The sequence below is a fragment of the Hibiscus syriacus genome, unplaced genomic scaffold (genome assembly GCF_006381635.1).
Source record: "Hibiscus syriacus cultivar Baekdansim isolate YM2019G1 unplaced genomic scaffold, ASM638163v2 tig00116939_pilon, whole genome shotgun sequence".
NCBI classification, from domain to species: Eukaryota; Viridiplantae; Streptophyta; class Magnoliopsida; order Malvales; family Malvaceae; genus Hibiscus; species Hibiscus syriacus.
This window is the reverse complement of record NW_024063477.1, coordinates 2,511,024-2,536,455: the sequence shown is the minus strand read 5'-3', so window position 1 is coordinate 2,536,455 and position 25,432 is coordinate 2,511,024. Positions and strand designations below refer to the sequence as shown.

Sequence of the window (25,432 nt, the reverse complement as noted above, 5' to 3'; positions counted from 1 at the left end):
AGTCGTGATACACTTTCAGATTGAAATATTTCGATGGGACAATCGAAAATTCAACCGGATAAAACTCAATGATTTAGAACCGAGAATGAAGAGAGTTATGATCTTCTTTTTGTAACAAATTCGAAATGACCAAAAACGGGATAAATAACCCATGTTTGTAACTGACGAAAACTAACAAATAGCAGTTACAAAACCACCACATAACAGTTCAAATCAGAATAAATTCAAACAAGTTGCAGTTACAAAACCACCACATAACAGTTCAAATCATAATAAATTCAAACAAGTGTGCACTCCGCACTACCCTACTTGTTCAATATTATTAATTACATTGGTCAACAAGTTCATCCATTACACTTAAATAATATTGGTGATACAAATCACCAACAATGCTCCCCATTTAATTGTAATCTTGATTAACTTAAAGCAAAGTCACAACAAACAAACAAACTGATGCAAATGAAATATCGTGATTGAATTCATATTAGTATATTACACATTCCAAATATTAGAATATCAGGGTGTCACTAAGGATTGAACCCTTTCTATTCATAGTGAATACATGAAGATAATATACACAACAGTTTACATATTCATATGTTCTAACTTGACACTATATTTTACTAGCCTGTGTCATATCCTTCAATAAGCATATCAAAGCTAAGTCCCTAGCTTCTTGAAGCGGCTAAACTTCATGCTTACATAGGTAGTCCTCTTACTCTTGCATCTGCATATGCAATTTTTCAAAAGAACTATTAAGAAATAAAATTTCAACTCATTTACTTGCAGTCTGAACACATACCTTGGGATGAAACTGAGTTCTCACAAATTCCACAGATATCACACATTGATGAGAACGAATCATGCTATGTCTAACACCTAAATGTCTAGACTTCCCATTATACACTTGACTATAAGCCTTAGCCAAGGTAGCAGCACTATCGCATCTGATAGAAATGGTAGATATCGGTTTAGGACATAATGAAATTTCATATATCAAATTCCTTAGCCACTCAGCTTCTTTACCAGCTGCAGCCAATGCTACAAATTCAGACTCCATTGTTGAGTTTGTAATACAAGTCTATTTCTTGGATGCCCAAAAAATTGCACCTCCTCCAAGAAGGAATACCCAACCACTTGTAGAAGAGTGATCCTCCATATTGGTAATCCAGCTGGCATCTGAATAACCTTCTGTAACCGAAGGGAATCCATTAGTATGTTAAACCATAATCCATGGTTCATTTCAAGTACTTGAATACGCGATTTAAAGCTTGCCAATGATGTGAACTAGGATTGCTAGTATACCTACTAAGTTTTCCTATAGCATATGTTATATCTGGCCTAGTACTAATCATGGCATATATAAGACATCCAATAGCTCTTGAGTATTCAAGCTGAGACACTGGTGCTCCTTTATTAGGTAGAAGCTTAAGATTAGGATCTATAGGAGTGCTAATAAGAGAACAAGTTTCAAAATTAAATTTTTTCAATATATTCTCAAAATAATGAGATTGAGAAATTGAAACTCCATTATTTTCTTGTTTGATTCTTATACTCTTATACCAAGAATCACCTCAACCTCCCCCAGGTTTTTCATATCAAAGCTAGAAAGAATTTTTTGGTTTTATCAACTTGATCTTGGTCAGTACCAAAAATCAGCATATCATCTACATATAGGCAAATTATAACTCCTTTACCAGTAGTATCAAATTTGCTATATTCACACTTATCAGATTGGTTTAGTACAAACCCATTAGACAATACCACATCATCAAACTTTCGATGCCATTGTTTTGGTGCTTGTTTCAGACCATATAATGATTTCTTCAACTTGCACACCTTGTTTTCATTTCCAGGCATCACAAACCCTTCAGGTTGTTTTATGTAAATCTCCTCATCCAATTCACCATTCAAGAATGCAGTTTTCACATCCATTTGATGAATAACAAGATTATGTATAGCTGCAAGAGCCAACAACAATCTTATAGTGGAAATCCTAGCAACAGGAGCATAAGTATCAAAGAAGTCAATGCCTTCTTTTTGCCTAAAGCCTTGGATAACCAATCTGGCTTTGTACTTATCTATGGTGCCATCCACTTTCATCTTTCTTTTGAGGATCCATTTACATCCTAATGTTTTACATCCAGGAGGTAAATCAGTCAATACCCATGTATTATTATGCATGATAGAATCAATCTCATCCTGGATTGCTTCTTTCTAGAAAGTAACATCCCTAGATGCCATAGCTTCACTAAAAGTCTTTGGATCCTCCTCAATAATAAAACAATATTGATGTTGAGACACATTCTCATCCCTGGTTCCTTCAACTAAATAAAGTTGAAAATCAGATCCAAAAGACTTAGCTTTTCTAGCTCTAGTGCTTCTCATAGGTTCAGACGGTCCAGGTACAGAAGCTCTACCTCCAAGTATATTTTCAGCTTGAGTTGAGTTATTGCTGGAAGATTTTTGAATCATGTCCCTTGGTCTAGGTATAGATGTAAATCTGTTGAGTTAATCGATCGATAGAATTGGCCAAGAGGTGGGTGAATTGGCAATTAAAAATTTGGTGGAAGCTTTTACAGAAAATTGAAAAGATTTGCACAACGATTTAGAGTCGTTCGACTTTCTCAACCAAAGTCTACGTCCACTACCTTAGCTATCCACACTAAGAATTTTCCAACAAATTCACTAATTTGTTCTTTCTTTTGAGGCCAAAGAGATAACCTTACAACTCCCTCAAGAATATACCCCAATTCTTAAGAACACTCTTTCTCAAAGAGAAGATTACAAATTTGCAAACTTACAAGGAAATCCTCACAAGGTAGATTGTTTGCACAATTTTAGAACAAAGAAAAGAACACTAAAAATGAATACAATTGAGTGCAAGTAGTGTTCTTGAAAGCAAAATGAATATTGAATGAAAAATAAGTTTGAAATGCTCAAACTTGAGGTTTGATGCTTTCTATTTGATTCTCTCTTGATTCTTATTTCTTGTTATTGATCAATGGCTTCTAAGCTTGTTTAAATACACCTTCAAATGATTCTGAACGTTGTGGATGCTTAGTGGAGTCAATAGAGCCGTTTAAGTGTGAAAACAATTAATTAAAGCAGTTGGGAGCGCCAGTGCATCGATGTATACCCATGGTGCATCAGTGTAAAATTCAAATATTTTGACCGTTGGACCCTTAGTGCATCGGTTCACTAAGAGTGCATCGATGCATCAAGTGCATTCGATGTTTCAAAATAGCCAGAGTGCATCGATGCATGGCTGGTGCATCGATGCATCATATGCATTCGATGTTTTTCATAAAATCCTCAGTGTATCGATGCATGGTATGTGCATCGATGCATGAAATTCATTCGATGTTCAATTTAATTCATGGTGCATCGATGCATGGATTGGTGCATCGGTGCATCACTTTGATAAATTGATTTTAGGCTTGATTTTGGTTCAAAATACTTTATGAAAATTGTTTCAAAAATAGTTTAAGTATAAAACACAATTTTACACATTTAGTAAGGTTTGAATTTGAACTTGAAAGACTTAGAGTAATAATTTGATATTCGATTAATTAAATCGAATATACTTAGAAAATCATTTGTAAAATCTTAAAATTCAGTTAAACTTAATTTGTTATATCGAAACACAAAAATGTTTTCAACAATCTCCCCCTTTTTGATATAACAAAACATTTGTGTTATTTTAAGATTTTCTAAAATTTTGAAATCAATTTTGAAAAATTACTCCCCCTTACTATAACACTTAACACTTCTCCCCTTTAACACTTAATATTTCTCCCCCTTTTTGTTAAATCAAAAAGACTTTAAAAACGTTTTAAACAAGGTTTTGAAAAGCATAACCAATTGATTTTAAATATATATAGCTTAAGCTGCTAAGATCACAATCAAAAGAGAGATTAGCCATTAGTTTCATAATCAATATTCATAATCAAATGTGAAATGGCATAATTGGTCATATATGTCTAATGATGCAAAAATAAGAAAATTCAACCAAACCAAATATATATATATATTAAGTTCAAAATCCAATCATCCAAACCATAACAAATTCAAGCATTTAACAATCCAAAACAAACAATCCAGAAACATAAAAAATAATCCAAGTTTGAAATACTAAGAAAGCATGGAGAAAAAGTCTAATCCATCGGAGGGTCGGGAGGAAGAGGATAATGAGCTCGAACTTCAATAGTGAGCGCATCCATATGTTCACGCATCTCCCGCTGAAACTCAGTATTTTGAGACTCCATGGAGGCAAACCTAAGATCAAACGACTCCAAGAAGGATCGAAAATATGGTGGCATTTGATCTTCTTGCTGTGCCGATTCCGGTGCAGGCTCATCATCTGGAACGTGATCGTCGATATCTTGAATAAGTTGTTGAAACTTAGGATCATCGTCAGTAGCCGGTGCCGGAGGAGAAGGAGGAGCACGAGAAGAGCTAAGACAGCTCGTGAAGAGCTAGCTCCCGGAGTTTGTTTACCGGGTAGAAATACCCAAAGACCGGTTTCCTCGTCTTGTTTCCAATCCGCTTTCTTCAAGGAAGTAAGATTTATTTGATTTTGGAGTGGGATAGGATTGTCGAGAGAGACGTTTAGACCGAGTTTGATAAAGAGGTTACTCAGAAGACATCTATAAATCAATGTTTCAACATGTTTTGAAGGAAGAATGTTTATGATATCCACTAGTTGACTAAAAATAATGTGGGGCAGATTTATTTTGATCTTATTTTTTAATACAGTGCATCCACCATAAATCCCTAGCACGAAGAGTGGAGTACCTACCTCCGGATGGTCTAAACCACCAAGAGATCATCAAATGAAAAAATGATCATGATGAGATCGTAGAGTACTAACACTAGAATTTGGAACATATGGATATTCCACATTTTCGTTCTCATTATATAACCCATCATCATCTAACCCAAAATGAAAAGCTATAGTCTCGGGGTCAATATTAATATATTGGCCTAGAAGATAGGATCTAATGGCTATAGTCCCACATTGAGCTTCGTTTTGAATACATACCGCATTGGAATAGAAAATACGGACTAAATGTTGATAAACGATAGGTTTGAGCTGAAACATTTTATCAAACTTCCAAGCTTTAAGAATCGGAAGGTATTCAAAGTCAATATCTATCATAGCTTGAAGATAAGGAATACGCTCTTCCCTTATTCTATAAGATTGAAAAGAATTTCTGTACCTAGAGTACAATTCGTCTCTACGTAGCTCAGGTATGTTAAAACAAGATCCTAATAGAGATGTAGGTGGAGGGGGAACGGGATTAGGAGGTTGGTTTGAACGAGAACGATTTGATGAAGTCCTAGGGCATTTGGGATTTGACATGTTTTAAAGATTCGAAAAAAAGAATGTAACCTGTAATTTGAAACACATGTATGCACAATAATCAATCCCAAAACTCAATTGAGTCCTCAATAATTCAAGGTTTTCTAAATCTAATCCTAATGGGAAAGGTTTTGAAAACTATTTGAAAATAATTTTTATAAAATCATAACATGTATAGTTTTTATGAAAACAACATAATTAAATCAAAAACATCAAATTTAAAAATTAAATTCAAATTTTTGATTTTTTTATTTCGAAAATTCAAAAATTGTTTGAAAATTTATGAGTTTTTGATGAAATTAGTTGTGAAATATAGTTTTTAATCATCAAACAATCAATGCCCGATATAATATTCATTCTAGAACTAATTAAAACTAGTCCTAAGATCACAAATCAATAAAATAGAGGTTTTTGAAATATTACCTTGAAAATTTCGGATTTGAGAGGAATGTGATGTTGTTTTGCACGATTTGATGATAAAAGCAGGATTAGGAGTTAAAGTATGAAATATTTCCGAAAAAAAACAAAATATTTGGAGCCAATTTGAGAGTAGAAGAGGGAGAGGAGGCGTACGGCTGAAGAGTATAGTTTTTAGGGTTTGAAACAAATAATAAAATAAGCCTTATAAGCCCCAAAACCTGACTGATGCATCGATGCATGGCCTTGTGCATCGATGCACATTCAAGGCGTTCATCGGTGCACCTTCATGGTGTATCGATGCACATTCAAGGATGCATCGGTGCACTGTTAGGTGTATCGATGCATTAAGCACAAAAATGTCAAAAATCCGTTTTAAACACACAAAATGCTAAATTAATTAGTTCTAGTGGTATTGGCAACTCATATATTGAAAAATAATTATATTCAATCAATCAAATTAATCCTTAAACTATATTTGAACATAAAATTAATTTTCACCAAAGAACATAAACTCCCTCTAACTAATAGCAAAGAATGCAATCAAAAAATTATTATTATAAACATTTTTTTATTTATTCTTAAAAGTGCTAAAATTATTTTAAACACTAAGTGAAGATAGGTCAGTTAAACCTAATTCTCTCCTAAGTGTCCAAAATCTTTCCTTGTCTAAAGGTTTTGTAAAGATATCCGCTAATTGGTGCAAAGTATCAACAAATTCTAGAACTACATCTTCCTTAGCGACATGGTCTCTAATGAAGTGATGTCTAATTTCAATATGCTTAGTTCTAGAGTGTTAGATGAGATTTTTAGTGAGACAAATAGCACTAGTATTGTCACACTTGATAGGAATGGTACCTACTTCAATTCCATAATCAAAAAGTTGTTGTTTAATCCATAAAACTTGTGCACAACAACTACCGGCTGAAATGTATCCCGCTTCAGTGGTAGATAATGCAACACAATTTTGTTTCTATGAAAACCAAGAAATCATCATATTTCCAAGGAATTTTCAAGTACCGGAGGTGCTTTTCCTATCTAATTTGCATCCTCCATAATTCGCATAAGAGAAGGCATGCAAGCTAAAGCTAGAGTCTCTAGGATACCAAAGTCCTAAACTAGGAGTGTCCTTAAGGTATCTAAAGATCCTCTTAACATCTAGTAAATGTGATTCCTTAGGGCATGATTGAAATCTAGCACATAAGCAAACACTAAACATAATATCCGGTCTACTTGCAGTTAGATAAAGCAAAAAACCAATCATTGACCTATATAATTTAACATCCACACATTTACCTCCTTCATCTATGTCAAGCTTTGTTGATGAGCTCATTGGAGTGTCATGCGGTTTCCCATTTTCCAGTCCAAACTTCTTGAGCATGTCTTTGACGTACTTAGCTTGATTGATGAAGATGCCATCTTTTCTTTTCTTGATTTGGAGTCCTAAGAAAAATGAGAGCTCCCCCATCATGCTCATCTCGAATTCACTTTGCATTAGCTTAGAAATTTCTTGGCAAAGAATATCATTGGTAGAACCAAATATTATATCATCAACATAAATTTGAACTACTAATAAATCTTTATCTTTATGCTTTAAAAACAATGTAGTGTCAACCTTCCCTTTGGAAAAACCTTTCTCAATTAAAAAGTTTGACAATCTTTCATACCAAGCTCTAGGAGTTTGTTTTAAACCATAAAGTGCTTTTGTCAACTTAAGAATATGATTTGGAAATTTTAAATCTTCAAAACCAGGAGGTTGTTCCATATACACTTATTCCTTTATAAAACCATTTAAAAATGCACTTTTAACATCCATTTGATATAATTTAAATTCATAAAAACATGCAAATGCTAATAACATTCTAATTGCTTCCATCCTAGCCACGGGAGCGTATGTTTCATCATAGTCTATGCCTTCTTCTTGAGTATAGCCTTGAACAACAAGTCTAGCCTTGTTTCTCACTATATTACCACTCTCATCAAGTTTATTCCTAAATACGCATCTAGTACCTACAGTAGATTTATTACTAGGCCTTTCAACTAATGTCCATACTTTACTTATATCAAATTAATTTAACTCTTCTTGCATAACCATAATCCAATGTTCATCTTTTAATGCTTCTTTAATATTCTTAGGCTCTATGCATGAGATAAATGCAACATAATTACAAATATTTCTAAGAGAAGATCGAGTTGTTACCCCTTTGGATGGATCACCTATAATCTCACCATCCTTGACATAGTTGTACTCTCTTGGGTAAGATACTTCCCTTTCTTAAATGGTTGGATTCTCGAGAGGATCTTGAGTTTCCTCATCTTTCGTTTCTTCCTTTGATGATGGTTCTCGAACGTCATGTTCAACGTCATTTATATTTATAATACCTACATCATCATTCAAACAAGAATCCTTCCTCGGAAGGGGATTATCATCGAAAACAAAATATATAGACTCCTCTACAATTAAAGTTATTTTATTAAATACTTGATAAGCTTTAGAATTTAAGGAATAACCCAGAAAAATTCCTTCATCACTTTTAGCATCAAATTTGCCAAGATTGTCTTTACCGTTGTTTAAAACAAAACATTTACATCCAAAAGGATGAAAATAGCTAATGTTAGGCTTTTTATTTTTGAAAATTTCATATGGAGTTTTCTTTAAGATTGGCCTAATCATTACTCGAATTACAACATAACAAGCGGTATTTGTGGCTTCCGCCCAAAAATATTTTGGCAAATTGTTTTCACAAAGCATGGTTCTAGCCATTTCTTCTAAAGTTCGATTTTGCCTCTTAACAACTCCATTTTGTTGAGGGGTTCTAGGTACTGAAAAATTATAGCTAATACCATTAGAATTACAAAAATCAGTAAATCCAAGATTTTCAAATTCAGTTCCATGATCACTCCTAACACTAGTTATAGAGTAACCTTTTTCGTTTTGGATTACTTTTGAAAACATGATGAATTTTTCTAATGCTTCATCTTTAGTACTTAAGAATAGAACTCAAGTATATCTAGAATAGTCATCTTCCAAGAAAAATGCATATTGTTTTCCACCCAAGCTAGTAGTCCTAGTTGGCCCAAAAAGATCTATATGGATCAATTGTAATACTCTACTAGTTGATACATCATTAATGGATTTAAAAGAAATTTGCTTTTGTTTTCCTTTAGCACAAGCATCACAGATTTTATCATTATCAAATTTAAGCTTAGGAAACCCTCAAACTAAATTTCCTTGAATTAGCCGTTGTAAAACACTCATACTAGCATGCCCTAGTCTCCTATGCCATAACCAACTATCATGCTCATCCTTAGAAACTAGGCATAAATTAGTCATATCAATAGAGTCTAAATGCACCATGTATATGTTTCCTATTCTATGACCAACAAGCATAATCCGATTAGATGCAATGTCAATAACTTTACAACCATTAGTTTCAAACATGACATTAAATCCTTTATCACATAATTGACTAATACTTAAGAGATTATGCTTTAATCCATTCACATATAAAACATTTTTAATTTGTATGGAAGAGGTATTACTTATGGTACCTATACCTTCGATGTGACCTTTTGAATTATCACCAAAAGTCACTTCTCCTCTATTTTTGGCGTTAAGCTCTATGAACCGGCTTTTTTCTCCAGTTATGTGTCTTGAGCATCCACTATCAAGGTACCATGAGTTTGAATTTGTTTCCCATGCCTTGTAGCAATGCTCCTTTTCCTACAAACATAGACTAATTTCTAATTTTTGGTACCCAAATTCTTTTGGGTCCATATTCATTAGTTTCCAAAATCCTAGTCCCCTTAGGTATCCATTTGTGTAGGATATCCTTATCTTTAGTAGTAACGAGTCCTTTAGGAACCCATATACTTCTAACGATTTTTCCATTAGAGGTTCTTCGGGGACCTCTATGATTGTAGTTTTTAAAACTTTTTCTAACAAAGTTGGATTTTGAATTTTCTCTATTTTCAAAACGTTTTGTTCCAACTTTATCAAAAGAAGCTTTAAGATCATCAATTTTCTTTTGATAATCATCATTGAACTTTGAAAGTTAATTTTGCAAATCTAAAATTTTCTTTTCAAACTCTTCTAGTTTGATTTGCAAATCACTAATTTTACTTTCAAAATCATTGTTGGTTTTGAATATGAGCTTATTTTCATTTTTCAATTTTGAAACATCTTTTTTGTATTTTAAAAACAATTTCTCATAATCTGAAGCCAACCCATTATATTCCTCTAATAACTTATCATAATATAAATCATCTAATTCAAATGAGTTAGAGGTTACCTTAGAATCTTCCCCGAAAGCCATCAAGCACAAGTTTACTACTTCTTGTTCCTCTTCATCGGAACCTTCTTCATCGCTCCATATAGCCACATGAGCCATGTACTTATTCTTTGATTGACCCTTTCTCTTCAATTATGGGTAATCATATTTGACATGCCCCAGTTTTTTACATTCATAGCAAATGATAGAGTCCATCTCTTTTGGTTCATTTTTGAGGCCTTCATTTCATTTGAATTTTCTTCCTCGATAAGGTCTCATCATTTTTCTGAACCGTTTGGAAAACAATGCCATTTCCTCGTCATCGTCATCTTCATCTGAATCACTCTCGTCTTTTGTGGATTTAAGAGCAAATCCAATATTTTTCTTCTTCTCCTTCTCCTTTGGTGTCTCATCAATCTTATCGAGGTCCACCTCATCTTCAAGCATCATTTCATGAGTGAGGAGGGAACCAATTAGCTCTTCAAGAGTAAAGGGCTTTAGGTTCTTAGCCTCGATGATTGTCGTCTTCTTGTATTGCCACGATTTTGGAAGTGAGCAAACTAACTTCCTTACAAGCTTTACGTTTGGAATGATCTCTCCTTATGATTTGAGACCATTTACAATCATTGAGAATCTATCCGTCATAGCTTTGATATCTTCATTTGGTTTCATCCTGAAATTTTCATAGCTATGTGTTAGAAGACTAATTTTAGATTCTTTTACCTCGTCGGTGCCTTCATGAGTAACTTGTAGTTTATCCCATATTTCTTTGGCGGTTGTAAAAGATGAAACTCTTCCATATTCATCTGGTCCAAGAGCACAAAATATGATATGGATGGCTTTGGAGTTGAGCTGGAACAATCTTGTCTCTCCTTCACTCCACAATCTTGGATGAGTAAGAGGCTTGATATATCCGTATTCTACAACATTCCATGCTCTAATGTTACTTTCTTGAATGAAATGCATCATCCTATTCTTCCAATAGGCATAGTTAGCTCCATTGAAGAAAGGAGGCTTGTTGACGGGCATCGAATCGAGACCGGAGTCGACATTTGAAGTAGAGGCCATTGATGACTTGATAATCGATGTAACTCTTCCCGAATTAACTCAAGAGGCGATTAAACCTTCAAATGAGTGAGGCTTTGATACCAATTGTTGATTTAATCGATCGATGGAATTGGCCAAGAGGGGGGTGAATTGGCAATTAAAAATTTGGTGGAAGCTTTTGCAGAAAATTGAAAAGATTTGCACAACGATTTAGAGTGGTTCGACTTTCTCAACCAAAGTCTACGTCCACTATCTTAGCTATCCACACTAAGGATTTTCCAACAAATTCACTAATTTGTTCTTTCTTTTGAGGCCAAAGAGATAACCTTACAACTCCCTCAAAAATATATCCCAATTCTTAAGAACACTATTTCTCAAAGAGAAGATTACAAATTTGCAAACTTACAAGGAAATCCTCACAAGGTAGATTGTTTGCACAATTTTAGAACAAAGAAAATAACACTAAAAAATGAATACAATTGAGTACAAGTAGTGTTCTTGAAAGCAAAATGAATATTGAATAAAAAATAGGCTTGAAATTCTCAAACTTGAGGTTTGATGATTTCTCTTTGTTTCTCTCTCGTTTCTTGTTTCTTGTTATTGATCAATGGCTTCTAAGCTTGTTTAAATACACCTTCAAATGATTCTGAACGTTGGGGATGCTTAATGTAGTCAATAGAGCCGTTTAAGTGTGAAAACAATTAATTAAAGCAGTTGGGAGCGTCAGTGCATCGATGCATACCCATGGTGCATCAGTGCATCAGTGTAAAATTCAAATATTTTGACCATTGTACCCTTAGTGCATCGGTGCACTAAAAGTGCATCGATGTATCAAGTGCATTCGATGTTTCAAAATAACCAAAGTGCATCGATGCATCAAATGCATTCGATGTTTTCATAAAATCCTTAGTATATCGATGCATGAAATACATTCGATGTTCAATTTAATTCATGGTGCATCGATGCATGGATTGGTGCATCGGTGCATCACTTTGATAAATTGATTTTAGGATTGATTTTGGTTCAAAATATTTTATGAAAATTGTTTCAAAAATAGTTTAAGTATAAAACACAATTTTACACATTTAGTAAGGTTTGAATTTGAACTTGAAAGACTTGGAGTAATAATTTGATATTCGATTAATTAAATCGAATATACTTAGAAAATCATTTGTAAAATCTTAAAATTCATTTAAACTTAATTTGTTATATCGAAACACAAAAATGTTTTCAACAAAATCTCTTTTCATCAAATAAAGCATCTCTTGACTCTATAACAATGTTCACAGACACAGAGTCATTAGATTCTATAACATAGAACCTATATGCTTTGGAATGCTCAGCATACCCAATGAAGATACAATCTATACCTTTCTCACCCAAAATTTTCCTTTTGGGTTCAGTGAGTCTTACAATTGCTCTACAACCGCACACTTTTAGATGGCTCAAATTTGGTACCTTTTTATTCCACAGTTCATAAGGAGTATTTTTACTCATTTTATTTGGAGTTCTATACAATATATATAACAAGATGTCAACATAGCCTCACCCCAAAAACCGTCACTTAGACCAGAATAGGATAACATATAATTAATCATTTCCTTTAAAGTCCTATTCTTCATTTCAGCCACACCATTTTGCTGTGGTGAGTAAGGAGCCGTGGTTTGATGTATTATACCAGTAGACTCGAAATAAACTGGATCATAATACTCACCACCTCTATCAGTGCGCAAAACTTTTATCAAATCCTTTTTATGCAGCTCTACTTCTTGTTTATAAATTTTAAATTTATCAAGAGCTTCATATTTTGCATGCAACAAATAGACATAACAATATCTAGATGCATCATCAACAAAAGTAATGACATAATTTTTATTTCCTTGTGAAGGTGTAGCATGAAAATCACATAAATCACTATGTATGAGTTCTAATACTTTGCTTTCTCTGTTAACATCCTTAAAAGGTTTTCTAGTGATCTTTGTTAACATGCAAGTTTTACACTTTTCATTTTTCATGTCAAAAGCATGTATTAAACTCATTTTAGACATGTCTTTTAACCTTTTATAATGAATATGTCCTACTCTAGCCTGCCATATTTTTTATTTACTTGAGTTATTACTAGTACTAGGTATAATCATGCAAATCGAATCATTATAAAAAGGAAAATTAATATTCAATCTAATCATACCATTACATACATAACCAAATCCAACAAAAGTACCATGTCTTGACAAGATATACTTGTCACTTTCCAACACTTGTTTGTAACCACACTTATTCATCACAATTTCAGATAAGAGATTCTTTCGAATCCCTGGTACATACAACACATTGTCTAAACATAAGCATTTCCCAGAAGTAAACTTAAGTGAAACACATCCTAATCCTTTGATTGGTTCAGTTGCAACATTGCCCATCTTCACAACAGATCCATCTTCAATTGGTTAACAGTCTTGAAACCAACGAAGATCCTTGCAAATGTGACTTGTTGCACCAGAATCAACCCACCAAGAAACATCGTCATCCTGCACATAAAATGCCTCGAAAATTAAAGAAACATAATTCTGAACATAATTAAAATTCTGTATCAAATCAGAATTTTGAGCTTGTTGCTTTCCTGGGTCCTTAGACCCACTTGGACCAGCATCTTTGTTCACTTTCGGAACACGACAATCCTTATTGAAATGACCGGGTTTGCCACACTTCCAACATACCATTTTTGACTTTTTGTTGGAAGATTTATCATCTCCACCTGTGTACTTCCTTTTGTTTTTAGACTTGCTGGAATTCTTTGATCCATCAGCTTCCACCATATTCACAGAAGAAGATCCAATTTGATTCTTACCTTCAGGATTATTGTCAAGTTCTTGAGTCTTCAAAGACTCTTCAATCCTAAGGTGACTTCCGAGTTGAATCAAAGTTAACTCTTCCTTGTTATGTTTCAAAGTATGTTTAAAATCTTTATAGGAAGGAGGCAATTTGTCTATAATAACAACAACTGAGATGGCTTCATCCATCTTCAAATTATGCTGGACAAATTGTCCCAGAATCCTCAACAATTCGTGATATTGTTCCATTACCGGCCTGGTGTCAGTCATCTTGTAATTCATAAAATCACTGACCAGAAACTTTTTACTGGATGCATCTTCTGACATATACTTGGATTCCAGTGAATCTCACAGTTCCTTTTCAGATTTGATATTTTGGTAAACATCAAATAAAGAGTCATACATACTGTTTAAGATGTGATGTGGCCACGACATATGTAGTCGTCGTTCTCCCACTTCGATCTCCTCCTCGCCACTTCCAGGGATTCATTTTCAGTGTATTCAGGCATAGGGGTACTCAGAACGTACGCCACTTTTAAGGTAGTAAGAAGGAAATGCATTTTCTTCTGTCATCTATGAAAATCTTGCCCTTCAAATTTCACCAATTTGTCGAATTTACTGGTCATATCCTTCACAGATTCTCCGTTCGCCATTTTCCACAGAATATTTCAATATTTGTTATAAAGTTTTGGGTGTTGCGATTGCTTGGATTCATTGAGAGTCGTGATACACTTTCATATTGAAATATTTCGATGGTACAATCGAAAATTCATCCGGATAAAACTCAATGATTTAGAATCGAGAATGAAGAGAGTTATGATTTTCTTTTTGTACCAGATTCGAAATGACCAAAAACGGGATAAATAACCCATGTTTGAAATTGACGAAAACTAACAAATAGCAGTTACAAAACCACCACATAACAATTCAAATCATAATAAATTCAAACAAGTAGTAGTTACAAAACCACCACATAACATTTCAAATCATAATAAATTCAAACAAGTGTGCACTCCGCACTACCCTTACTTGTTCAATATTTATTAAGATTACATTGGTCAACAAATTCATCCCATTACACTTAAATAATATTGGTGATACAAATCACCAACAATACCCCTATCTCTATTATTTTTTTAAGTCCTTATTTTATATCGTATCGAAGTCGATTGGGGGAAATATACTTTTCAGATGGGGTCAAGTGGAGAGTATATATTTTTCGAGTCGAGTCAGGTTCGGGTGGAGTGTATATATTTTTCAGGTCAAGCTGGGTTAACCAGAAACTCGACCCAACCCGATTCGTTGTCACCCCTAAGAGGACTCAACAAAACACCACCCTATAATCGATGCATCATTTTGTAACCTTTAATAGTTGAGAGACTCAACCAAGTAACGCTCTATAATTAAGTACCATTTGTGTACTTTACCCTTTTACTTAAATAAAATTAGATACACCATCAAATTTAAGTAGCAGTTTAGTGATAAAAGAGAATATTGATTTATTTAATTCATTTAAAATTTTAAAATATCATTTATAATTATGTACAAGTTTAATCAGATTTAACATCAAATATGAATATTATTTATAAAACGATGTTTAAAAATTGTCTGAAATATATTTAGATATGTATATTGACGCGAATAATTTACGATGTTTCCTAACAATATTTAAATATAAAATTCATAAGTATGAACTAATTCATCAAAAAATGCTTTGTATAAGTGCTGACGATATGATTGTATGGTAATAACATCATATATAGTATGTGTATATCAGTACATGTATAATATACAAAGTGTATGACATCTTTAGTGATGATTGATATGTATATGAATATTAAAACACAATGACTTTGTTAATTCGACTATATGAATATGATTGATATATCTTTGTGTTAATATGTTATTAGTATATATTATATATAATATATGTATTTTTTAAAAATATTTTTGTTTTTTAACAAATTATAACTTACCATTTATATAGTTTATGATATATTTTTTTTAATTTTATAGTATTTGTAGTAATTTAATTTTTATTTTAGATATTTTTATATTTTAAATTTAAAATAATTTTTATTTTTCTAATAAAATAAACAAGCTCTTGAATTTAAAAATAAACTAATTTAACTCTCAAATTTAAAAAAAAAACTAATTTAACACATATTTTACGTTATCAGCCATCGTAAACTGCCATGTCAATATCACGAACCACCACGTAAACATAATGAATTACTACATCAATATCGTAATGATCGACGTTTAGTTTCATTAATAAAAAAATTAAATTATTTTTTCTTTTCGCTTTGAAGGACATATTTATATAAATTTTATTCCAGAATCACATTAAGTTCTTTAGAAAAAAAATCCTAAATATCCTAAGCTCTTAATTAAAACTCTTAGGATATTTTTTAAAAGAAAAAAACTGTGGTTACTACCCTAATTACCCTTGCAATTATATATATTTCTTTTGCATAGATGTCCTAAGAGTAAGTTTACCGCTACAGGTGTTTGTCCCGGGAAACACAAAACCTCAAAGGTGAGTTAACCAAATTGAATCGATAAAGAAAGAAAAAAAAGAAATTCAAAGTCTGCCGCGTTTTTTCATTTCACCTCAGCCATGGCGCCAATTCACAGTTTCCCTCTCTTACCCCAATCTCTCTTTAATACATCCCCTTTATCGTTCTTCTATCCCCGTCTTGCCTTTCACTTCCAAATAAATAAATGGGAAAGCAAAGCAAATCCAAGAAGCCAGAGAATCTGGGCAAAGGAAAAGTCACTCCAGTCCAAGTCGCATTCATCGTCGATCGTTACCTTTCCGATAACAACTATTCCGACACTCTTTCCACTTTCAGAAACGAAGCTTCTTCTCTCATCTCCAAATCCCCTGTTCGAGAGGTAGACACCCAATTAGTCGAATTCGTTATTTTTTTAAAATTGTTGTTTATATACTTAATTTTTAATTATTATTATTATTACTATTTTTTGCTATAGGCGCCGAAGAGTTTGCTAAGTTTAGGGGACGAAGTTAGACGAGTATATTTGTTTGAAAGAACAGAAGGTTATTGTAGAGCAGGAAAGAGCTCGTTTGGAGCAAGAAAAATGCAGGGTTTAGTCCCTTTTGCAAGGAATGCAAAGTGTAATGAACGCTTACAATGCGAGTGCCATTGTATCAGTGCCTATGATTCCTCATGCTAATACAACTAAAACAGTAGCCGTGGCTCCTTGATCAGATCCATATGCAAGATCTCCCCCAGGTACAAATATCGAGCACTGAGTGGTTAATTGCTTTAGGATTGATCACCTTATATTAACTCTTACTTTAGCCTCTATTGATGTGTTGAAAAATGTGAAACCTTTGAAGATTGAAATGTTTATCAAACGTAGACAAGTTTGGCTCTGAATTATAGTTTGATTTAGATGTATGTAAATTTAGTATGTGGATTGTTTGGAATTGGTTGTCTGATAATTTGTTTTTGATAAATATTTAAGTTCTCAATTGAAGTTTTAAGGCCTTAAGAGTACCCTGGGAGATTTTACAGTTGCACACCTCTTATATGATCTAAATATTGGTATGCGCACCTCTTATGTTCTATGCTCTTGTTTTAGGCCCTCCTGTGTATAGTACACCAACTGTTATTCCAGTATCTGGTCTTTCTAATTCCAGAATGGAGATAAATAATTACTTTACGCCAGTTACACTTCATCCATTAACAAGGAATAAGAGGACCTTGGAGGCTGTCATCGAAGCCCCAGCAGCAGCAAAGAGAACTCGCAACAAATCAACTTCTAGGAAGTTAACAACCCAGGGTAGGCTTAATTCATTTTTATGCCTAATCATATTTATTTCATGCCTTGATGCATCCATAACATCCTTGACATCTTTGTTTCAGGAACCGAAAAGCTGCCAGAGTATGATAATGTTATGAATAGACAAGTAGCTGGTCAGTCAAGTCCTTTAAATCAATCAACACCTCCCAGTTGCACGGCCAATGAATCAACAATACACGTATCTGGTGTTGCCAAGTTTTTGTTCAATCAGCCACAGCTATCCCCTCCAACTAAATCTTCAGGTCCTAAGACACCCCACAAGCAGTTTCCCCTCAGAGTGATAAATCAATGACTCCATTGGGTGTTTCTTCAACCGTTAATTGCGGTCACAGCAATACTCCTGGAGAGGTCACTCCTACTAACTGCGATCATAACAATACTACTCAAGAGATCACTCCTAATTGCACTATAGTTTCAACTGAGAGAGTTACGGTTAGTCTTTTAAAACAGATGACGTGCTACACCATTGAGAGGAATCATTGCATTTCCTTTTGTTCACCAGTTAAGACATGCTTGAAGAGGCTTGGTAAGAGAGATAATGTAAAAAGTAGGCTGGACTTTGATGGTTCTGATGCAGCAGTGCATGTGGACAAACCACTAGTTAACGAGATTTCAACATCTGAGCCTGAAATGGATGCTGATCTTTTTGACATGGATTTGCCAAATATAGATGCTTTAGGAGAAAATTTCTTATTCTCTGAACTGTTAGTGGATCTTGATCTTGGATCTGAAGGATTTGGCTACCCTTGCCAACCAACGTTGGGTACTTCTGGACCTGCTCTTTCAGGGTATTGTAGAGCAGGAAAGAGCTCGTTTGGAGCAAGAAAAATGCAGGGTTTAGTCCCTTTTGCAAGGAATGCAAAGTGTAATGAATGCTTACAATGCGAGTGCCATTGCATCAGTGCCTATGATTCCTCATACTAATGCAACTAAAACAGTAGCCGTGGCTCCTTGATCAGATCCATGTGCAAGATCTCCCCCAGGTATAAATATCGAGCACTGAGTGGTTAATTGCTTTAGGATTGATCACCTTATATTAACTCTTACTTTAGCCTCTATTGATGTGTTGAAAAATGTGAAACCTTTGAAGATTGAAATGTTTATCAAATATAGACAAGTTTGGCTCTGAATTATAGTTTGATTTAGATGTACGTAGATTTAGTATGTGGATTGTTTGGAATTGGTTGTCTGACAATTTGTTTTTGATAAATATTTAAGTTTTCAATTGAAGTTTTAAGGCCTTAAGAGTACCCTGGGAGATTTTACAGTTGCACACCTCTTATATGATCTAAATATTGGTATGCACACCTCTTATGTTCTATGCTCTTGTTTTAGGCCCTCCTGTGTATAGTACACCAACTGTTATTCCAGTATCTGGTCTTTCTAATTCCAGAATGGAGATAAATAATTACTTTACGCCAGTTACACTTCATCCATTAACAAGGAATAAGAGGACCTTGGAGGCTGTCATCGAAGCCCCAGCAGCAGCAAAGAGAACTCGCAACAAATCAACTTCTAGGAAGTTAACAACCCAGGGTAGGCTTAATTCATTTTTATGCCTAATCATATTTATTTCATGCCTTGATGCATCCATAACATCCATGACATCTTTGTTTCAGGAACCGAAAAGCTGCCAGAGTATGATAATGTTATGAATAGACAAGTAGCTGGTCAGTCAAGTCCTTTAAATCAATCAACACCTCCCAGTTGCACGGCCAATGAATCAACAATACACGTATCTGGTGTTGCCAAGTTTTTGTTCAATCAGCCACAGCTATCCCCTCCAACTAATTCTTCAGGTCCTAAGACACCCCCACAAGCAGTTTCCCCTCAGAGTGATAAATCAATGACTCCATTGGGTGTTTCTTCAACCTTTAATTGCGGTCACAGCAATACTCCTGGAGAGGTCACTCCTACAAACTGCGATCACAACAATACTACTCAAGAGATCACTCCTAACTGCACTATAGTTTCAACTGAGAGAGTTACGGTTAGTCTTTTAAAACAGATGACGTTCTACACCATTGAGAGGAATCATTGCATTTCCACTTGTTCACCAGTTAAGACGTGCTTGAAGAGGCTTGGTAAGAGAGATAATGTAAAAAGTAGGCTGGACTTTGATGGTTCTGATGCAGCAGTGCATGTGGACAAACCAATAGTTAATGAGATTTCAACATCTGAGCCTGAAATGGATGCTGATCTTTTTGACCTGGATTTGCCAAATATAGATGCTTGAGGAGAAAATTTCTCATTCTCTGAACTGTTAGTGGATCTTGATCTTGGATCTGAAGGATTTGGCTACCCTTGTCAACCAATGTTGGGTACTTCTGGAGCTGCTCTTTCAGGGTATTGTAGAGCAGGAAAGAGCTCGTTTGGAGCAAGAAAAATACAGGGTTTAGTCCCTTTTGCAAGGAATGAAAAGTGTAATGAATGCTTACAATGCGAGTGCCATCGCATCAGTGCCTATGATTCCTCATGCTAATGCAACTAAAACAGTAGCCGTGGCTCCTCGATCAGATCCATGTGCAAGATCTCCCCCAGGTACAAATATCGAGCACTGAGTGGTTAATTGCTTTAGGATTGATCACCTTATATTAACTCTTACTTTAGCCTCTATTGATGTGTTGAAAAATGTGAAACCTTTGAAGATTGAAATGTTTATCAAACGTAGACAAGTTTGGCTCTGAATTATAGTTTGATTTAGATGTACGTAGATTTAGTATGTGGATTGTTTGGAATTGGTTGTCTGACAATTTGTTTTTGATAAATATTTAAGTTTTCAATTGAAGTTTTAAGGCCTTAAGAGTACCCTGGGAGATTTTACAGTTGCACACCTCTTATATGATCTAAATATTGGTATGCGCACCTCTTATGTTCTATGCTCTTGTTTTAGGCCCTCCTGTGTATAGTACACCAACTATTATTCCAGTATCTGGTCTTTCTAATTCCAGAATGGAGATAAATAATTACTTTACGCCAGTTACACTTCATCCATTAACAAGGAATAAGCGGACCTTGGAGGTTGTCACAGAAGCCCCAACAGCAGCAAAGAGAACTCGCAACAAATCAACTTCTAGGAAGTTAACAACCCAGGGTAGGCTTAATTCATTTTTATGCCTAATCATATTTATTTCATGCCTTGATGCATCCATAACATCCTTGACATCTTTGTTTCAGGAACCGAAAAGCTGCCAGAGTATGATAATGTTATGAATAGACAAGTAGCTGGCCAGTCAAGTCCTTTAAATCAATCAACACCTCCCAGTTGCACGGCCAATGAATCAACAATACACGTATCTGGTGTTGCTAAGTTTTTGTTCAATCAGCCACAGCTATCCCCTCCAACTAATTCTTCAGGTCCTAAGACACCCCACAAGCAGTTTCCCCTCAGAGTGATAAATCAATGACTCCATTGGGTGTTTCTTCAACCGTTAATTGCGGTCACAGCAATACTCCTGGAGAGGTCACTCCTACTAACTGCGATCATAACAATACTACTCAAGAGATCACTCCTACTAACTGCGATCATAACAATACTACTCAAGAGATCACTCCTAATTGCACTATAGTTTCAACTGAGAGAGTTACGGTTAGTCCTTTAAAACAGATGACATGCTACACCATTGAGAGGAATCATTGCATTTCCTCTTGTTCACTAGTTAAGACATGCTTGAAGAGGCTTGGTAAGAGAGATAATGTAAGAAGTAGGCTGGACTTTGATGGTTCTGATGCAGCAGTGCATGTGGACAAACCAATAGTTAACGAGATTTCAACATCTGAGCCTGAAATGGATGCTGATCTTTTTGACCTGGATTTGCCAAATATAGATGCTTTAGGAGAAAATTTCTTATTCTCTGAACTTTTAGTGGATCTTGATCTTGGATCTGAAGGATTTGGCTACCCTTGCCAACCAACGTTTGGGTACTTCTGGACCTGCTCTTTTAGGGTATTGTAGAGTAGGAAAGAGCTCGTTTGGAGCAAGAAAAATGCAGGGTTTAGTCCATTTTACAAGGAATGCAAAGTGTAATGAATGCTTACAATGCGAGTGCCATTGCATCAGTGCCTATGATTCCTCATACTAATGCAACTAAAACAGTAGCCGTGGCTCCTTGATCAGATCCATGTGCAAGATCTCCCCCAGGTAAAAATATCGAGCACTGAGTGGTTAATTGCTTTAGGATTGATCACCTTATATTAACTCTTACTTTAGCCTCTATTGATGTGTTGAAAAATGTGAAACCTTTGAAGATTGAAATGTTTATCAAATATAGACAAGTTTGGCTCTGAATTATAGTTTGATTTAGATGTACGTAGATTTAGTATGTGGATTGTTTGGAATTGGTTGTCTGACAATTTGTTTTTGATAAATATTTAAGTTTTAAATTTAAGTTTTAAGGCCTTAAGAGTACCCTGGGAGATTTTACAGTTGCACACCTCTTATATGATCTAAATATTGGTATGCGCACCTCTTATGTTCTATGCTCTTGTTTTAGGCCCTCCTGTGTATAGTACACCAACTGTTATTCCAGTATCTGGTCTTTCTAATTCCAGAATGGAGATAAATAATTACTTTACGCCAGTTACACTTCATCCATTAACAAGGAATAAGCGGACCTTGGAGGCTGTCACCGAAGCCCCAGCAGCAGCAAAGAGAACTCGCAACAAATCAACTTCTAGGAAGTTAACAACCCAGGGTATGCTTAATTCGTTTTTATGCCTAATCATATTTATTTCATGCCTTGATGCATCCATAACATCCTTGACATCTTTGTTTCAGGAACCGAAAAGCTGCCAGAGTATGATAATGTTATGAATAGACAAGTAGCTAGTCAGTCAATTCCTTTAAATCAATCAACACCTCCCAGTTGCACGGCCAATGAATCAACAATACACGTATCTGGTGTTGCCAAGTTTTTGTTCAATCAGCCACAGCTATCCCCTCCAACTAATTCTTCAGGTCCTAAGACACCCCCACAAGCAGTTTCCCCTCAGAGTGATAAATCAATGACTCCATTGGGTGTTTCTTCAACCGTTAATTGCGGTCACAGCAATACTCCTGGAGAGGTCACTCCTACTAACTGCGATCACAACAATACTACTCAAGAGATCACTCCTAACTACACTATAGTTTCAACTGAGAGAGTTACGGTTAGTCCTTTAAAATAGATGACGTGCTACACCATTGTGAGGAATCATTGCATTTCCTCTTGTTCACCAGTTAAGACGTGCTTGAAGAGGCTTGGTAAGAGAGATAATTTAAAAAGAAGGCTGGACTTTGATGGTTCTGATGCAACAGTGCATGTGGACAAACCAATAGTTAATGAGATTTCAACATCTGAGCCTGAAATGGATGCTGATCTTTTTGACCTGGATTTGCCAAATATAGATGCTTTAGGAGAAAATTTTTCATTCTCTGAACTGTTAGTGGATCTTGATCTTAGATCTGAAGGATTTGGCTACCCTTGCCAACCAACGTTGGGTACTTCTGGAGCTGCTCTTTCAGGGTATTGTAGAGCAGGAAAGAGCTCGTTTGGAGCAAGAAAAATGCAGGGTTTAGTCCCTTTTGCAAGGAATGCAAAGTGGAATGAATGCTTACAATGCGAGTGCTATTGCATCAGTGCCTATGATTCCTCATGCTAATGCAACTAAAACAGTAGCCGTGGCTCCTCGATCAAACCATGTACAAGATCTCCCCCAGGTACAAATATCGAGCACTGAGTGGTTAATTGGTTTAGGATTGATCACCTTATATTAACTCTTACTTTAGCCTCTATTGATGTGTTGAAAAATGTGAAACCTTTGAAGATTGAAATGTTTATCAAACGTAGACAAGTTTGGCTCTGAATTATAGTTTGATTTAGATGTACGTAGATTTAGTATGTGGATTGTTTGGAATTGGTTGTCTGACAATTTGTTTTTGATAAATATTTAAGTTTTAAATTTAAGTTTTAAGGCCTTAAGAGTACCCTGGGAGATTTTACAGTTGCACACCTCTTATATGATCTAAATATTGGTATGCGCACCTCTTATGTTCTATGCTCTTGTTTTAGGCCCTCCTGTGTATAGTACACCAACTGATATTCCAGTATCTGGTCTTTCTAATTCCAGAATGGAGATAAATAATTACTTTACGCCAATTACACTTCATCCATTAACAAGGAATAAGCGGACCTTGGAGGCTGTCACCGAAACCCCAACAGCAGCAAAGAGAACTCGCAACAAATCAACTTCTAGGAAGTTAATAACCCAGGGTAGGCTTAATTCATTTTTATGCCTAATCATATTTATTTCATGCCTTGATGCATCCATAACATCCTTGACATCTATGTTTCAGGAACCGAAAAGCTGCCAGAGTATGATAATGTTATGAATAGACAAGTAGCTGGTCAGTCAATTCCTTTAAATCAATCAACACCTCCCAGTTGCACGGCCAATGAATCAACAATACACGTATCTGGTGTTGCCAAGTTTTTGTTCAATCAACCACAACTATCCCCTCCAACTAATTCTTCAGGTCCTAAGACACCCCCCACAAGCAGTTTCCCCTCAGAGTGATAAATCAATGACTCCATTGGGTGTTTCTTCAACCGTTAATTGCGGTCACAGCAATACTCCTAGAGAGGTCACTCCTACTAACTGCGATCACAACAATACTACTCAAGAAATCACTCCTAACTGCACTATAGTTTCAACTGAGAGAGTTACGGTTAGTCCTTTAAAACAGATGACGTGCTACACCATTGAGAGGAATCATTGCATTTCCTCTTGTTCACCAGTTAAGGCGTTCTTGAAGAGGCTTGGTAAGAGAGATAATGTAAAAAGCAGGCTGGACTTTGATGGTTCTGATGCATCAGTGCATGTGGACAAACCAATAGTTAATGAGATTTCAACATCTGAGCCTGAAATGGATGCTGATCTTTTTGACCTGGATTTGCCAAATATAGATGCTTTAGGAGAAAATTTCTCATTGTCTGAACTGTTAGTGGATCTTGATCTTGGATCTGAAGGATTTGGCTACCCTTGCCAACCAACGTTGGGTACTTCTGGAGCTGTTCTTTCAGGGTATTGGTTCTACTTCAATCAAATTGCATATTTTGAACATTAATTTCTCCCGTATTTCTTTACTAGTTTCAGGTAGTTATTTTTCCCTGATCTTTATATTCATTCATGCCTCACAGGTCATCTAATGACTTGGGGGATGACAATCTGGGGGCTAATCAAGTCATGTCAAAGTTCTCATCTACTGTAACAGAAGTATTTTCGGAGAATAACATGAATTCACAAGGTGGTAAAGCTCACCACTGCATGATTTTATTGCTCCCAAACTGATATTTGTATGCTTACTCTGCATGTGCTATGGTTGCAGGACCCAACACCCTGACATCAGTGAAGTCTATAACAAAATGCATCAAAATATTGAGCCCTGGTAAAATATTACATTCTTCTACTGTCTTCATTTTGAGAGTTATTGTTTCTCTATATATTCATGTTTACTTTCACCTAAATTTGCAGCAAAACGTCAAAGGAGCTCTTTGGAGCAAGAAAATTATTTTGCTACAAACTGAGTGTTTTTACCATCAAGATGACTAGTTGGCTGACTGTAAACCGCAGCACTCACTGCAAGCGATGCTTAACAAGGCTAATTTCTCTGTAAAGATCAAGTTATGTTTCAA

At 35.1% G+C, this 25,432-nt stretch overlaps 2 protein-coding genes across 2 annotated transcripts; both read left to right on the top strand.

The window, feature by feature from the left end:
• The first annotated feature begins 17,515 nt into the window (after positions 1 to 17,515).
• LOC120188269 lies at positions 17,516 to 18,051 on the top strand. The gene is made up of 2 exons (XM_039191744.1): positions 17,516 to 17,738; positions 17,822 to 18,051. Exons 1-2 carry the CDS (start codon positions 17,516 to 17,518, stop codon positions 18,049 to 18,051), a joined length of 453 nt encoding a protein of 150 aa, XP_039047675.1.
• Positions 18,052 to 24,321: 6,270 nt separating this feature from the next.
• LOC120188268 lies at positions 24,322 to 25,227 on the top strand. Its single transcript, XM_039191743.1, has 2 exons — positions 24,322 to 24,821; positions 24,938 to 25,227. The coding sequence occupies exons 1-2, from the start codon at positions 24,322 to 24,324 to the stop codon at positions 25,086 to 25,088; spliced, it is 651 nt and encodes a 216-aa protein (XP_039047674.1). The 3' UTR covers positions 25,089 to 25,227.
• The last annotated feature ends 205 nt before the right edge of the window (positions 25,228 to 25,432 follow it).